Raw genomic sequence first — 17,169 nt, 5'->3', positions numbered from 1 at the left:
GCCTGCCGGTGTTTGAGAAGGCAGAACACATACCCTGAGATTCTGTACATCTCCTGAGCAGCATTTCAAAATGTGCTTGGAACATTTTGCACCACTCAGGACTGGGATCCTCTCATGAGGCCCATAAGAAACTTTGGGAATGTTACTGGCCATAACTCCTACATTAGCATGACAGATTCTTCTTAGCTTTCCTTGTTCTTCTTTAGGCTTATCCAAATAGCAGGTCCAATACTGTCATATAAGTTGGGAATGGCCCAAGCCTTTCTTCAACTATTCGTAGGATTACTTTATAAACAACTTTATTTTTATACACATGACAGTACTCCTTGAATCTGAGGAGTGCGTATACCGGTCTCTCTTGGCTCACTTCCTCTGACTTATTCACTGTCCTCCACCTTGATTCTTCTTTTAATTTGGAAGACACTCAAGCGTACACAGGCTAAAGATGACCCTATAGGAGACCTGCATCCATGCAGATGTGGTTTTTTAACCAGCAAGCAGGTCAACTGATGATCATCTCTACAGAGACTGCACTGCTCTCCCCTGCTTTTGTCACAGCTTTCTATTGTCTGCTTTTTGTGTGATCTGTCTATTGACTTATGCTGTTTGATTCACTTCAGAATAGATAATGTTTGTGTTCAGTCCTAAACATGGAGTCAGGAGATAGGTAGAGGCTCTTCAGGCTGTGTGAGCTCTCCTAGCAAACTCTGAAGGGCATCTGTTGACCAGCCCTGGAACTGTTTGTTTTGCAAGGAAGACAGGTGTATAAAAAGGGTTATTACGCAATGTAAGTGATTTTCTTTTTGCGAAGCAAATATTTACAATATATTTTGGGAGATCAAGCATTCAAAGTGAAAAAGCAGGATACCTGCCAGGGACATGGGAAGCACGTAAAGGACATCTTTAATTGGGAGAACATGGGATGGTTTTAGTATCTTGGATCTATAAGGAAGCCAACACAGGCTCCTACCCCTATTTTCATTGATCTCTAAGGCTTTAGGCATCTCAGTAAATCTGGAAAACTCTTCCCAAACCATCTTTACTTTAACAGTTCCACTAGTTATTCCTGCAAAAGCCAAAGTACTGTGAAACACAGACAAATCCTGTGACTTTAGCAAATGAGCAAGGTCCTAATATGGGGATTTCCTAGAGCGTAGTTTATTTTTATAAATGTCTGAAATAACCAACAATGCCCAGTTATGGAGACACATCACTATCTGGATGACTGTTCACAGCTGGTATCATAATTTCCGGATCATGCCTTTGGCTTGAATAAAAGTTGCAAAGACATTATGTGGCTTTAAATAGTTGGCTTAGGAGTAGCAGATCAATGCTAGTCAACATCTAACTTCCACATGTGAGTTCCTCTGTGCTGTGGTATTGACAGGGAGCCCAATTTATATGCATGTAGTTTATAAACAGTAAGAATATTGGAAATGAGGTAATATTTTGTATAAACCTTTATTTCAATAGTTTAAAGAACAAGCCATTCAAAACATCTGGAAATCACAGGAACATGAGGCACATAAAATAGCAATATCTTAAATATGCATTAGTAATACAAAGTCATCTTTCACTCCAATAAAAGTTATGACTTCATTTTTCTAAAAATACTTAACCCATGAAATATGTTTAGGTAATACATATATACAGCATCTAATCTTCTTTCCTCTTTCCCGTAGAGTCTGAGACTCTGGTGGTTTCTGTGACAGAAACAATGTGCTGCACCTTGAAGGTTGGATTGATTTGGATGGTACATGCAGACATCATGGCTGTATGTGCATGTAAGAGACAGATCAGGGTTTTGAAGACCATGTGCACATACGTTCCCACAGCTGCTCACCTATTCACAACAACTGATGTAGTTATAAATCATTAGGTCTGGAGTTTCATCTAGAATGCCCCTTTCTATATTGTAACTAAATTAAGACCTACTTTCATTATAACCCCCTGCCCACCAGTGTGCTGCTATGCTTCCAGTGGTGATTTGGTAAAATGTGTTTGTCCTGTCTTAGTAAGCGTGGATTGAGAAATAATTATGGTTTTGATCAGCTACAACTGTTTTATCCTCATCTCTAAGGCAAGTGTTTCTCTTTCTATTTCATAGGGAAGGTCAGCATTAACTTGCACTTCAAAGTATTGTTTGATTTCTTCTACCTCCTTTTCCCAGAACTCTTTGGAGATATCAAACAGTTCGGACAAGTTGACTTCTTCTAAACCCTTCAGGTTCAAAGCAGTGTCAGCAGGGATGTAACCTATGGCAGTTGGCTTGGCAGAGGCTTTCCCTTCAATTCTGTTGAACATCCATTCCAGCACACGGGAATTCTCTCCATAGCCAGGCCACAGGAATTTCCCTTGGCTGTCTTTCCGAAACCAGTTAACATGAAAGATCCTTGGTAGTTTTGCAGCTGGACGATGTGCCATGCTGAGCCAGTGGGCTAAGTATTTGCCAAAGTTGTAGCCAAAGAAAGGTCTCATGGCAAATGGATCGTGCATAATAACTTTGCCTGTTCAAACCACAAATGGAGAATTTAAGATAATAAATAGCACATTTTCTCTAAAGCACAAAGATTCAGATCCTCCCAGGATTTAGTACCCATGGTCCCTTAACCACCCTTCTGCATCTGAACCAAAGAACTTTAACAAACAATATGAGCATCATACTTGATGTACAAAAAAAGGTACAAATTAAATTATTTATTTTAATCAGTGGAAATTAAATTTCTTAAATCTCAAGTCAAGCAGCCTAAGTGAAGATCCTCAAGAGCTGGCTTTCATTGTTCATGTATTTATGTTGAGCTCTAGCAGAAGAGAAAATTTAAGCGTATTTATCCCAGACTATTACAAGCACTCCCTATCAAGGCTTCTGGCAACCCCATGCCTGCACCTTGTTCTGTACGCTTGCCACCTAGGGGATTATTTTGCTTAATTTGACTTTTACAGAGAATTTGGCTTTTAATTCAAGTACAAATATTTTCTGTTGTGCAAATGCATGGATGGCAAAATTAGCTGCCAAGACTGAAATGTGAAAGAGCAGGGGAGGAGGACGGAGCAGGCAGTCCTAAGAGGATTGCTTTTAATACAGGTAGGCAGATTAAATTTTGATTTACCTTTGTGCTCAGCAGCTGCTGTTGCTTCAGATCTCATAGCTGCTCCTATAAATACTCCATGCTGCCAGTTAAAGGCCTCATATACGAGAGGCACACCTGTAAAGAAGAAAATTCAGAGGTCCAGAAACACTCTTCTAACAGGTTTTGCTACCTGAGATACTGCTGTATACCTGTTAAAGTATAATGTATTCTAATTTTTCCTATTTTTAATCAGTTCATTTCCTGCCTTCTTACAGCAAATAAGTTTATATGAATGTTTTCAAAACTAGCCACTGCTTACTGAACTTGCCTGTGTTTAGTTGCTCAGTGGAAGACACCTGGTACCTCATAATCCCCAGCAGTTTTATCATGACCACTGATCCTGTGGTCATGATATTAGACTCAGACCTAGCATTACTTCTATTTTTCCTCCAAATTTAGATTACCTTTAACAGACCTTTAACAATTTATTTTACTTCCTTTCCTGTAAACTGCCTACAGCTGGTTCATTTCTATAACCATTTCCTATCTGAACTAGTTAGACTGCAGCCAAATTGAGACAAGTATGGCAATTTGCTATGTGTCTACGTATTACCCAGATCAGTGGGTCCAGACCTCTCTCCAGCCCTTTATTCTGGAGAAGTTAGTCTAACATGGTTATTTCCTTGCTTTTGCAGCTGTGAAAGCAAAACCTGTGTCTACACCCAGTTGTGTTCCAACCCTTCTGCAGTGGCACTTCAGCTGTTGCATCTCTTACCAGCAGGTCTGCGGCCTCCAAATATTATCCCTTCTATAGGCACGCCTTCGGGTGACTCCCACGCAGGGTCTATGATGGGGCACTGGCTGGCTGGAGTGCAGAATCGTGAGTTGGGATGAGCACAAGGTTCCCCTGCACAGAACAGGATAAAAAGGTCATAATGGCAGAATTAACTTGAATTCAGCAGAGAAAGCCAAGACAGACTGTGGAGTGGGCCAGGTTACCATTGTCTGGGGTCCAATCCTTGTTCTTCCAGGAAGTCAGTGTTACTCCTGGTGGTAATGGCTCATCAATGCCTTCCCAATAGACACCTCCATCACTGGTTTCTGCTACGTTGGTAAAAATGGTGTTCTTGAATATGGTTTTAATAGCATTGGGGTTTGTTTTAGCTGAGGTTCCAGGGGCGACACCAAAAAAGCCATTTTCTGGATTGATTGCCCTTAAGTTGCCTGGAAGTTAAATGACAGAATAGAAGTAAATCAAGTTGTCTTAATTCTATCCAGAATTTTGTAGCATGTTGTGCTGAACCTAAAAGCAACCTGTACTGGACTGTAAAACAATCCCATTTCAGTTTCATACCTTGTTCATCAAATTTCATCCAGGCAATATCATCACCCACACACTCAATTTTCCATCCTGGCAGGCTTGGGTTCATCATGGCCAAGTTAGTTTTTCCACATGCACTAGGGAATGCTGCAGCGAAATACTTCTTTTCACCTTCTGGATTGGTAATGCCCAGGATCTATTTAAAAATTAATGCAACTGTTAAACACAGTCTTTCTTGTACTTTTCATTTTGAAGATTGTCTCCCGGCAAGTGGTAATGATAAAATATTTAATTATTCAAATTTGTTCCTACAGAAGAAGCACCACATAATACAGTTGACAAATAACTCAAACTGTATTTTATTAATCAAAAAGTCTACTCTTCTTGCCCTTAGAATATCTGTAAGGAGTGCTTATATTTTTAAAATGTCAGGTATGTATATAATTCAAACTTATTTTTATTTTGCTGATTAAAGATAGACTTGTATAAACCTATGTTTCTCAGCTGATGTGGAAGAAAACCAGGGAATATTTTTTGCCTGCAGGATTGGAGCTGAGTGAAAGCACTTAGTGTATGGATACTTCTGCACTTCTTGGAGTACATAGATATTTCTTTCTGAGACTGTTCTCTTATGCACTTTGAAATTCTTCTTTTCAGTAGTATTTAATGGTAGTAGAATATTTAAATTTAATTTTAAGGAAGGGTACGCAGCAGAAGTCATTTAGGAAAGGTAATATTTGCAGACTTTGGAGTGCATAGATCTCTTATTAATACGGAAGACAATTTTGAAAACTTGCATTAATCCTTTGCCATTAGACTTGCAGGGGCAATGTGGATGCCCAGTGATGATGTCCAGGCTCTGCTCAAGCACATAGGTCTCCCTACAAGTAGCTACTGTCAAAGGTTCCAAGTCTTTCTTGGTTTCTGATTTTACAGGTACTATTTTAAAATGTTTGGTACTTAACCCTGCAAGCAGTTTCCTATTTCTCATAAGCCTGCCACATGATAAATTAATATTACAATATTAATATCCAATATTACAGGACTATCCATATGAGACCAATTTCATTGATACCAAGATGTGATGTATTTATGTTGAGCTAATTCAGGGTTTAATGGCTATTCAAATACACATGATTTAATAGCTCTTACCAGCATGTGCTCAGCTAGCCAGCCCTCTTCTTTGGCGATTCTGCTGGCAATTCTGAGAGCAAAGCATTTTTTCCCCAGTAAGGAGTTTCCGCCATAACCGCTGCCAAATGAAATGATCTCTCTGCGATCCGGGAGCTGGGCAATCAGTGTTAACTCTGGGTTGCACGGCCAGTTGTTGATTAATGGTTCTGCAGAACAGAATGTTGTACTCATGAATGCAGCAATTTCCATGCTGAATCACACTGTTTCATCAGCATCAAGTCTCTCACAGCAACCCATACCAGATGCTTTGAAGGAAACCCCCTGGTAAGCACTAGGGATAATCATCTCCTTCCCATGAAATTCTTACAGAGCTCAGATTCCTTTAATTGACTTCTGAACCTGTGCTGTTACACAAACCACACTCATCTTCTATGGTGAGTGTCTCCCATGTGCTGAGAATACGCAGTCAGCTCTGAAACATACCCCTGGGAATTCCCAGGGGTGACAGTTTTTAATGTCTCTTACCTTTTAGCGGTAGAGGACATCCAACCGAGTGAAGGCATTTTACAAATTCCCCGTTGCTCAGGGCTTTCAAAGCAGCTGTTCCCATCCGTGTCATGATCCTCATGCTGGCCACTACGTAGGGGGAATCTGTCAGCTCGATCCCAATCTTGGACAAAGGAGACCCAATAGGCCCCATGCTGAAGGGGATGACATACATTGTACGTCCTGCAACATAGGGAGTAGCAAGATAAGGCAAAGAGCAAAACAGGGAACTTCTGAAATGATCTTATTAACATGGAGGTTGCTTCTCACTCCTTTAAAAGCTGTTTGTCTTGTGGGTGTTTCTGATGATGTTTAAAGATCTGTAGTTGTCTGTTTGTCTAACTGTGTAGCAAGAAGTTTTATCTTAAATGCTGAAAGCAACTGTTCAGACAAATTATCTAGCCAGTAGTAAAGGTGAGTGGAGACCAAATTCTCTGTTGGTGTAAATCATTGAACCCAAAGTTATTGCTGGGGATGGAGGTCCTCCATTCTCACCTCACTTATCTGCTGCTTTGCTGCTGAGCGACTTCCTGAAAAAAGTCACCCAAATTTTCCTACCTGACTTTGCCCCTCTTTATGAAGAGAAGAATGCTGGAAAGAAACTGAGGACTAGCCTTGCACAGGCACTTGGATCTATGATAAAGATCCGTATGACGCTAACAAAGTGACTAATATTGGGATATAAACCTAAAAAACCTAAACCTTCAGCTACTATGCTTCTTTAAAGATTACAGTAACTACTACTAGTACTGTCTAACTCTAGAATTGCTATGTGAACTGTCCTTTTCTTGCCCACCTTGCATGCAGCCTGGGAACCTGGTATTGAAGGCTTTCTCAAAATCTTCTTCAGACATCCAGCGGCCCAGCTGGCTAGTTCCAGTTTTAGGAATCGGAGTGGTATCTCTCTGCTCTTGAGTGATGATAACTGTTTTGCTCTCAACTCTTGCCACATCTCTTGGATCAGTGAGAGCCAACCAGCTGCATTTCACCAAAAACCAGGAAATTAGACTTCAATTATCAGTATAGCACTCTTTACCTTTCTGTGGCACTGGTTTAGCACAAAAGGGTACAAAGTTTTGTAAGGCCAAAACTACAGTGACAGGGCCAGTATAACAGACAATCTCAAAAACCAGTCAGATACATTCTCTTGTACAAATGGTTTCAAGACTTTCCAGTACAAATAACAAATTATGTGTCTTAGGAAATTCTGGTTATATGTTAATATTCCTCTGGCTCTTGACTCAGTCTTATTTTCTGTTGCTAACTTCCAGGGAAAAGGAAGAATGAGAATTAATCTTGTTTAATTCTCACTCTCATCAATATGAAGTTGTTTTGCATAGGAACCACAAAATGATTCTTCAGGCAAAGTGGGTGCCAAGAAAGTACTTTAAGTTTTGGTATAAGTGCCTGTGGGATCAGAATCCAGCTTAGTGGATTGGAATCCACTAAGTTAGAAGCATCACAAAAGAAATACTGAGTATAAACATGATCATAAAAAGTGAAGGAGTTTGTTAAAGGGGATTCTTTTTCCCCCTATAAAGAATTTTTGCCATCTATTTACAATAGAGAGGATTGTTTTACATTTTCACCTCTGTGCACAGAAATTTTCCATGAGTATAAAAATGTTCTAGTTGGGCTGTCATAACCATCATCACTACAGCTAAGCATATAATTAACAATGAATAATTTATCTGGTGAATCTTGCCCTTTTCCCTCCCAAATAGTCTGCAAACAGATTGCCAAATTCCTGCACTTAGTTACTCAAAAGTCTTTGCAGATTTCTTCCATGAGGATCTCTTGGTCAGCACGTAATTCGTGAGTATGTACTTGTTGTTAATATTCTCCTTTCATGTTGGGTTAGTTGAGAGAGATGATGAAATATTTGAAAAAAAAAGTATTTGCTGAATACATTACAGTCAAAGCTCATCGGCAGTATATGAATAATGCCTGTACTGAATAATATTTGAACACCCACAGAGCGATTTGAATGCTACGAAGTATTTGATGAATATACTAATTGACTAAAATAGTAAAATTCTTCAAAAGATATATTTGCTAAATAATATTTAACCATTGTCAATGATTAGTTACATAAGTCTCATGACATTATTTCAGTTCCCTAATGTAACTAATCAATAGAGACAATGTACAGTTGATAGTCCAATTGAACAATATGCTTTATGTTCAGTTTTAGAGGAAGAAGCTTGTTTGAGTATTTCACCTATGTAAGCTACAGTGCCAAAATGTTCATGGAAAGCACTATTAAAGGGTTATAAGCAGTTTTAAAAGATAAACAGGATAGAAAATGCATATTGCAATTCTGAGATTATACTTGACTTTCCTTCAGGCTACTCACCAGTTTTCATACTTGCTCAGCTTCTTGATCATGCCTTGTTCTACCATGATGTCCAGAATTTTTTTGTTTTCTTCTTCTGAACCATCACAGATATGAATGCTCTCAGGCTGGCATAGCTTGGCATTTCTTTCAACGAAATCCCTTGCTTCTGGAGGCAGGCTCTGCAAATCCCCCTGGACAACCTTGGGCATGACGTTTACCTCCGCTTTCAACTGCGGGGGCATTATTGAACCTGTAGTGGATCTTGTTGATGGCTTTGAAATACTGATCACAATCTAAAATCAAATATATTTGATACGTTAGCATACTATAACATTCTAACCAGTGTCAATAAGCCTTCCTAACAATGTATTGTAACAGACCTGATAGCGTCCTTCTGCTTTAAAATCAATATAGAGAAGCTGGATCATTGGTAATTTCAAGCTGGAAAAAAGAGGCCATTCTACTTACTGTCTTTAGAAGATTGAGTTGGATGTCGGAGAGGATTTTGCTGTCCCTTTCAGTTGATCCAGTTTCACTTGCTTTGGAGGATTCTTGCAATCACTGGTTTCCAAGGAGGCATCCTCCTTCCTTAAATATTCTTTGTGGTAGTGTCCATCCCCCTAGGTGAGGTGAGGGAGGCTTGTCATTTACGTCACTGCTGGACGTGTTTTAGGACAGTGCCACTGACATTGTCATCATGCAGAGCTGTCAACAAAGCTGCCCTGACGAGGTAATCATTTAACAGGTTCGATTAATGAATGCTGGAAGTGGAGCTTCTTAGCCCCTGGGTTTGCTATTTTGAAGAAGTTACAAAATTTAGCAGTTTAACCAAACTTTGATACAATTTGGCTTTGAAACTAAGTGTGTCATAACTTCTCGGTGTGTGGGATGGGTTGAGTACAAAGAGTATCTGGAACTGGGAACACTGGGGTCGTCCAGGTAAAGCGCAGTTGGCACATTTGGCAGGCAGATGCTCGCTAGTTGGCTGTGAAGTGAAGGCTCGTCCAAGGTGTGTTTACTCACCTTGGGAACATTGCCTGATCCAGGGATAAAGTTCAACAGTGCGCACTGACAGGTCTGAATAACCGCTGTATATGCCTGCCTGGGGGCCTTATTTTTGTCCATGCAATTCTAAAAAAGAAACCAAGCAATGTAAATCTAGATGTTGAACTTCTTTCAGTGCTGGAGAGAAAGTTTTTGCTTATGGCTCACTTGAGGCTTTTGCAAACTGAAGAACTATTTTGTGTCACAAGCTCAGAAAAGGCAGATCAGCAACTGTCTCAGTAATTAACCTCCTCCTTCAAACGTTATCTTTATTTTACTGGGACTCTTATGGGGGTCATAAAATATTAACCGATCTTTAAATTAGTACTCAAAGAAAAGGCCCAAAACCGCTCAGGAATGTGGTTGCACAGTTTGTATGTGTGAAGTGCACTATAGGCACGCGTACGTATACAGACTTGTACATACCTGTATCTGCTGCGGCAGTGTACGACACCAACAGCCGCTACGATGCTTGTAATTGAGGGTAAGAGTGTGACCTCGGACTTCTTGAAGTCTTGCCTCCAATGTTCCTGTCTGTCTTTAGCTCTTTATCTCCCCCTACTCTATTTTACACCACCATGCCCATAAAGAAAGGCTGATCTTCACGTCCATTTGTCCATGCATTCTGGGTGTCTGAAGACTAAAGTATTTCAGACAAATAAAACTAGAAGTAACTCTGCTGCCACTTCATCTCACTACACTTACTCTCAGTCCCAACAAAGCACCTGGGGCCTGGATGAGATGATGCTTTCATGACAAACTGATTTTTTTTTTATATTGATGGGGCTTCCACCATGCATGTAAAATACAGTCAACAGTAGTTTCCAGGACAGGAAATCTGGAAATCCAGAAATCCCAGCTAAGTTTCAGGGAGATCTTTAAAGCAACAAAATTGATGCAAGTATCCTATATAAAGGATGTTCATAACTTGCCACCTGCTCAAGTTCATGCCAGCAATGAGATGTGTTCAGCAAGGCTTTTGCCGAGGCAGCCAGCAGCGACTTGCAAGCGCGGAACAGCCAGGGCTGGCAGAGCAGCATGGACCAGGACTGCAGCTCACCTTGCTGCCCTGCCAGCCTGAAACCCCACGGAGCTGAACCTCACACTGCAGGAACACTTCCCCTGGGACTGCATCCTCTATCTCTCCTGCAAAGCTTTTTATTATGTTTTGTAAACGTAAAGGGAAGAAAATAGTGAAGTAAGAGGCGCTGTCCTTGATGCACTGATAGGCCAAACATTCCTGGAAAGGAAAACAAAAATCTGGTGGGATAAGAGGTGCTAAAGATTGCTCCAGATGGGGCTCAGCCATAAGCCAAGGTAAAATCAAAGGCAGTTTAATAATGACAGTGGTGGTGTTTGTCTTTGGAGCCCACATACTGTGGTGCTGGTGGAGCTGATCAGAAACATTTTGGTCAACCGTTTTCCTTTTAAAACATATCATTAAGTAATTTATTAAAAAAAAAAAATGCAGGATGATCTTCAGTAAGCAGACCTTTTTTTCAGTGAAGTACAAAAATACCGAGTTCTTCCTGCTGGCCAGATAAATCATTATACATAGAAATAACAAAGTAAAACAGCAATGCTTCACTTGTCAGAAAAAAAAAAGAGAAAATGATCATATTGGAGCACAAGTAAAGTCAGAATAAAAGCTTAAAATTGACAGTGCAAGACAGCAGAATTACTCCTAGTGTCTCTTCAGTTTTGAGTGGAGGAAAAAAATCCCCAAACCCGGAGCATTAGTTTCTGCCAATTAAATTATAGTCAGGCAGGTGCTGTGCAAATTTTCTCACACTGCAGCCCTAACCTCCCACAATCTTGCTATACAAACTGTGGGCTTCTCTTGAGAAGATACTAAATATGCCAAATTGGTGGCACTGTGTTATGAACATATGTCCACTAAAAATCACATTAAGGATTCCAAATGTTTTTCATTTGTGACGGCAGCAGGGCTTGAGTGCAGATGTCCACTGAGAATTCTAGACACTTAAGCATTAAATTACTTGTATTTAGGTAACACCTCACATCAGATGATCTCAAAGCATATCACACACATAGTAAGCCTCAAGCCCCTATATAAAACATGCATAGTATCTGGTGCAATGAAATAACTGGAGCATACGTAAATCAGGACCAAGATTTTTTTTCAAGAATCTTCTCATTTAGAGATTCAGCTTTTAGATACCCACAAGGAGGCATTAAAGGTTTAATCTGAACATAGAGAATTCTCATAACTCCTGGTGGCTCCCATAAAAAAAACACAACCAAAACAACAAAACCAAACAAACAAAAGACCAAAAAAAAAAAAACCAACCAAAAAAAAAACCCCACCAACAAACAAAACCAAAACCAGAAGTAGTATCTTCCATAGCTCAGTTACAGTGGTCTTGAGGTGTTCACTCAATACCAGTGTATATTGCCGTTTGCTATGTACATGTTTGCCTTCTGGATTCAGTTTGCTGGAAGATCTCACTAGTGGGAAACATGGGAGGTGTTTCGGGGGCAATGTGAGGTCTTTTTTTTTTTTTTTTTTTTTTTTAAAAAAAAAAAGTCTTGAATGAAAAGTTTTTCTATTTAAATGAGAATTTTTTTTTCTAGTAGTAACTATATTATAATACTCATATAATAGCTGATACAATTTCTTCAATCAAACTTTTTTTGGCACTTCTTCTCTGTGCTTCTTGACACTTGAATGTGATGCTCATCAGGTGTATTCTTGGAAGCTGTCAAATTATTTAAATGAGTGTGAATCTGACATTTCGAGATGATAGTGTTCAACAAGTGCCTTGAGAAGAGTGTTTTCAGGATGTTTGCTTTGATGGACACTGTTCAGGCTGTTCAAAATTGAGGTTTTGGGCACTTCAACTTTTACTGACTTGCTGCAACTCAATGCAATAAATGTAAAGGTTCTTACATGCTCAGGAAAAGTGTCATAAAGCTTAACTCATCACTAAAACCGAGGTGCAACAAAGCACTCTCAATGAGATCTGGAAGTTGTTACTGACATACAATAATACTCAGAAATTCTACTCCCCTCCCATTGCTAATTATCCTACAAATTGTCACCTCCAAAGAGTTTGTCACTTGGATTTTTTTGTTATAAAATTGTAGCTTTTTTTTAAAGATTCTCTGAGCTATTCTGTTAACAGAAGAACATTGCTTCTTGGCTGTTATTTTTGCTGTGAAGTTGTGCTCAACTGATAGTGAGCATGCTGCAATTGCTGCCGGACGGGATGTCGCACAAGCCCAGATTCAAGGGCAGCCCTTCCAAGCATACAGCTCACAGACCGGGGCAGGGACGGCTCCCTCAATTTCCAGAAGAAAACGTGAACCATGCAAATTGCCTGCAGTTGCAAAAGAGTCTGTGACGGAGCCAAGTGTTTATTCCAGACCCTGCACAGCCCTGTGTGAGATTTCGGCCTCACAGCCCTTTTCTTACAGGCGGTCCTTCGGCACTGACCTGGCTGCAGGAGGTTTGGGGGCTCTGGCCACACGTGCTGCACAGTTTTCTCCTCGTGTGCCATGTGAACCGTAAGACTGAGCCTCTGGGACCAGGAAAAACAGGTAGTGGTAAACTACGAGCACAGTGCTTCCCTTCTTACCTGCCTCTCTCCAACCCTAAAAGATGCAGTATTTGTCTTGGGCAGACTGTAAGATATACCATTTCTGGATCGCTAAGGTGCTGCAACTTTTTTTTGCCTATCTTTAAGTGCTGATGGCAGAGGAATGAGAAAGGGGAAAAAAATAATCCCCAGATTTATTGTGATTAGATTGCAATTTCATTAGCCTGTCCAACATTTTCAGCATGACAACAGACATGCTAAAACATGTCAAACAACAAACATTGTCAAAACAAACAGAAATAAATCTCCGCAGAGGGGAACATGTATTAGTGTGCGTTTATGGTCTCCAATAGAAGTCACCAACCTTTGATCCGTAGTTTAGTATCAGCTTAGGTGATCAATCCTGGGCTGTATTTTAGGGAAAGTCCTGGCTGTGCCACAGTCCATGCCGAGGCTGATACTATACCACAAGACGACTGGTCTCTTGCTTGTTATTCTTCTGCTTTGGCAAATAAACTATTTATTCTTTTTTATTCTCTTTTCCATTTTCTATTGCAAGGAATAAAAACTGAAGTCTTGGCTAGGGTGGTACTGTGACACATCCAGACACTGCCTGTGAAGGATACTGGGGGTTTAATTTCCTCCTGTCACACTGGTGACCCTTCTCAGCAGCACAAGACTCTGATTGGAGTTTGAACTCTGATTTCGCACTGAATCTCAGGTGAGAGACGGCACCCCGCATGCAGAGCAGCAAGTGCCTCCCCATTAATGGTGTTTGCTCAATTAGCGAGTCTGAGCAGCATGTTATTCACTGTTCACCCTTCTCTCTCACCAGCTCATTAGCTCTGGAGATGCGATTGATTCATGTAATCTTAACCTTGATAAGTAGTTGCTCTTTTGGAGCTATTTCTCAAGCTGTGACTCTACTCTGGGGACTCTTCCCTGTAGGAACACTGTCCTCTCTTTTGTAAAACCCATATCAGGAATCAGTGTGAATATGTGAGCGATGAGCTCTGTAGCCACTGGTATCTGACCAGTGGCCAGGTACGTATAACCCTGTCATGTGTGAGCTCTGGAGCTCTTCTCATCTACTGCAGAAGATCTAATAGGCATGTGGAGAGTATGGGCCCACCAAGACTTCAACTGAGTTCACCTTAACTAGCACAAGGTTGATAAGAATACGACTATGATTTTTGCATGATTACTGCACTTTTTTGTTTTTGGCTGGATGCACAGCAGAACCACAGCCAGAAGAGAAGGGGACAAACTGTACTAAACAGAGTGGAAAACAGTTAGCATAAGGTTGTGTGTTTCCCTTCACCTATGCAACATCTGCTCTGCTCAGTCATACAAAGCCCAGATGGCACCGAGATTCAGCTTTGCAAATAAAAATGGTAACCCTTGCCGGAGCGAAATCTGTTTACCACAGAGCTGTGTGTTTGCAGCTGTCAAGTGCTCCCTGCTTCCTGCCTGTGGAGGGGGTACATGACAAATCCTTCCACACAGGTTCAAGCAGCAGGAGATTTTTCAACCTCTTGCTCAAGAGCAGTCTTCTGGCTTCCTGTGGACAACTAGAGTCCTGCTAACCATGCCCCTTTACAGAGACTTCACCTCCTCAGGCCTTAAGAAAAGACATGGCAGCACCTTCTAAAATTAAACTTGTTTATTATTTTTTCTAGGATGAGTTATCCCTGGCTCCTCTTGCTCTGTCCTCTTGCATGCCGTTCGTTATTTCTCTTTGATCCTTTGCTTGCTAGCATCACTCTGTTGTCAGTTGTCATTTCAGGGTTACACAACTCTCTACCTGACTGGCAATGTGCTTTTCTCATGTATTTAAATGCTTCCATTTACCTTTTTTCTCTCTTGCCATTTTTCTCTCTCATTATATGCAGTTTGACCCACTGGACACAGTTCTTTGTCCTTCATGATCTGACTTCTTTAAAGAAGGATGGCTTTAACCAGTAAGCGTGGGTGCAGATTCTGAAGGTTTAGGTTCTGTTTCTTCATCTGCTATGAATTTCCCATTTTACTTTGAACGTGTATCTTTACATCCCCAAGCTTTTTTCCTTTCTGTGGGAAGGGGCTTGGAAGGTGATAATGCCAATTTCTCTCTGTTCTTGTGCATTCTTCCTAATTTGGTTGATAGTTCCTGGCTGGAGGAGTTCAAAACCTAATTAGACAAGATCATTATCTCTTCTAATCTTTGTATCTGTGCCACAAATAGTCCCTGCTGGGTTCTCTCTACATCATTGTAATGCAAATAGTATGTTCTTATTTGAAATGAAAAACATTTACTATAACCTGTTTTCTCCTTTGATAGCAACATAAAAGCACCAACTTGGGCTGAACGATGTTTTCTGTTTCAAGTGAGATTTGTTCTACATTTTCTTCCCAAGAAAATAGCTTTGATGAATATTTCAAGCATTTTGTAACACAGGATAGAGAAGCTGATTGTGCAGAAATAAAAGCCAGGCTACATCTAAAGGTCAGAAGGCAAATGCGCCTATGTCAAGCACTACATACCTTTTGGTTCTTGAACCTCACCACTGTAGGAAAATCAACGTTACAAAAAACCAATTTCCTCTGTAATAGATCCTGTGTTTACTGGAAAACTCTGATGTGTTAACATGTCAGGTGAACTCTTACATACTGTACACTTATGCATAGCATATTTATAACAGGGAGAAGGCAAACATGAGTGGATGACAATGGGATTTTTTTAAAACGTAAAAAGCATTTTTGTTTTGCCAGACAAGTACCACAAGTATGATTATTGCTACAGACAACACTCAGTAAAGAGGTAAGAGTTCAACTGGGCCCCAGAGATCATACTTTTAGGAAGATAGAATTTACTCTGCTGTACATGCTTCTGTTGACTGACTGCTTGCACCTGTCTCCAAATTTACTGATTCAGGATGATTCACATCCATATGATGTCTACTTAAAGAGGAACCTCTTGTACATATTAGTTTAAGCTCATGTATAAATTAAGAGCAGCCAACTTGCATTCTGCAAATATAATCAAAGAAGTAACCCACTTGTTAACCTTGTATAGTTCAGGTATTTGCGTTGCAACAGCACTAAGGCAGTACCTCGTTATTTTGGGTGAAGCATAAATGTGCTCTGCCCAGGAGATCTTACTGTTTAAGACAGAACAAAAGTATTAATGACTGATCAAGAGACTAAGTTTGTAGAGGCAGCTCTGAACTGAGTAATAACCATTATTCACAAAACAAGTCACCTACATAGAAAGCACATGAGAATAGCTACCTCCTCATCTTGCTGCTTAAAAAGATTGAGAACTGTAAGGCTGCCTTTGTTTGTTCTTGTAGGAGCACAAAAGATGTACAACTATGTTTGCTAGACCATATACAACTATGCCTGCTATACCATACTTCTGCTACCAGTTCCTGATGGAGAGGCAGAGGGCTATCTGGATTTGGTCTGTAAGTGATGATTAGTGACTGTAGCAAGGTGGAAGACTAAGATTTAAGGTATCTCTGCTGATAAATATCAAGGACTAAATCACCCGCCGTCAGTGAAATCACACTAATATATGTGTCTCTAAATATGCCCTTAAATTCTGTAGCCCATTCTTGATGTCTCTGTATTTTTGAATTGAGAAGCTTGATTCAGGCTCCTCAAACTTTAGTGCCCATGCCGATTTGTGATTTGAGCTGGAAAAAAAATTACACAGGAAACCACTGCTGTTCTAAACCCACCAACTCCTTCCTGCTGATTTTGCAAGGTTTAATGTGCACTTGCTGCATATCCACGTGGAAGCAGAATTTGAACTCCTTTGGGTGGTACATCTCACTTATTGATTTATTAGGACAATGATTTAATAGTCTCATTCTCTGGTGATCCTATTAACTTCCAAGCAATGGTGCCTGTTTAGCTGTGCACAAAGAGCTGTTCTCAGAACTGTTTTCCTGATTAAAGATTAACAATGTCATAAAAGCAAGGAAACATGGGCATCCTTGGAGTTTGTTTCTTACATCAGTTGAGTTAAACCTTTACTATCTTTTCTCCCTCTGTATCTTCACTTTGTGTTTGGCAATCAAATTCTGCACAGCGCTAGCACGTTTCCTCCAGTTTAGTCAAAACAAGAGGAAAACTTTCTGCCTTTTAAACTTTTAACTCTTTGACCCTTGC

The 17,169-nt window shown here is 40.3% G+C and overlaps 1 protein-coding gene across 1 annotated transcript; it reads right to left on the bottom strand.

Moving 5' to 3' along the window:
• Positions 1 to 2,052: 2,052 nt before the first annotated feature.
• PCK1 (phosphoenolpyruvate carboxykinase 1) lies at positions 2,053 to 8,652 on the bottom strand. The gene is made up of 9 exons (XM_010121987.2): positions 8,429 to 8,652; positions 6,869 to 7,050; positions 6,052 to 6,255; positions 5,545 to 5,732; positions 4,426 to 4,588; positions 4,071 to 4,295; positions 3,847 to 3,978; positions 3,111 to 3,206; positions 2,053 to 2,507 (listed from the first exon to the last, which is right to left on the bottom strand). The coding sequence occupies exons 1-9, from the start codon at positions 8,650 to 8,652 to the stop codon at positions 2,053 to 2,055; spliced, it is 1,869 nt and encodes a 622-aa protein (XP_010120289.1).
• Positions 8,653 to 17,169: the final 8,517 nt, after the last annotated feature.

The sequence above is a fragment of the Chlamydotis macqueenii genome, chromosome 16 (assembly GCF_036417535.1).
Source record: "Chlamydotis macqueenii isolate bChlMac1 chromosome 16, bChlMac1.mat, whole genome shotgun sequence".
Classification (NCBI taxonomy): Eukaryota; Metazoa; Chordata; class Aves; order Otidiformes; family Otididae; genus Chlamydotis; species Chlamydotis macqueenii.
The sequence above is the reverse complement of the archived record's forward strand: the minus strand, read 5'-3'. Positions and strand labels throughout refer to the sequence as shown.

Excerpts from the sequence above, each read along its gene's own strand:
- PCK1 (XM_010121987.2), bottom strand. The coding sequence starts at position 8,652 with ATGCCCCCGCAGTTGAAAGCGGAGGTAAACGTCATGCCCAAGGTTGTC. Across the intron at positions 6,256-6,868 it reads GTTCCCAGGCTGCATGCAAG|GACGTACAATGTATGTCATC; the intron begins GTGGGCAAGAAA and ends CCTATGTTGCAG. Across the intron at positions 3,207-3,846 it reads TGGAGGCCGCAGACCTGCTG|GTGTGCCTCTCGTATATGAG; the intron begins GTAAGAGATGCA and ends TCTTCTTTACAG.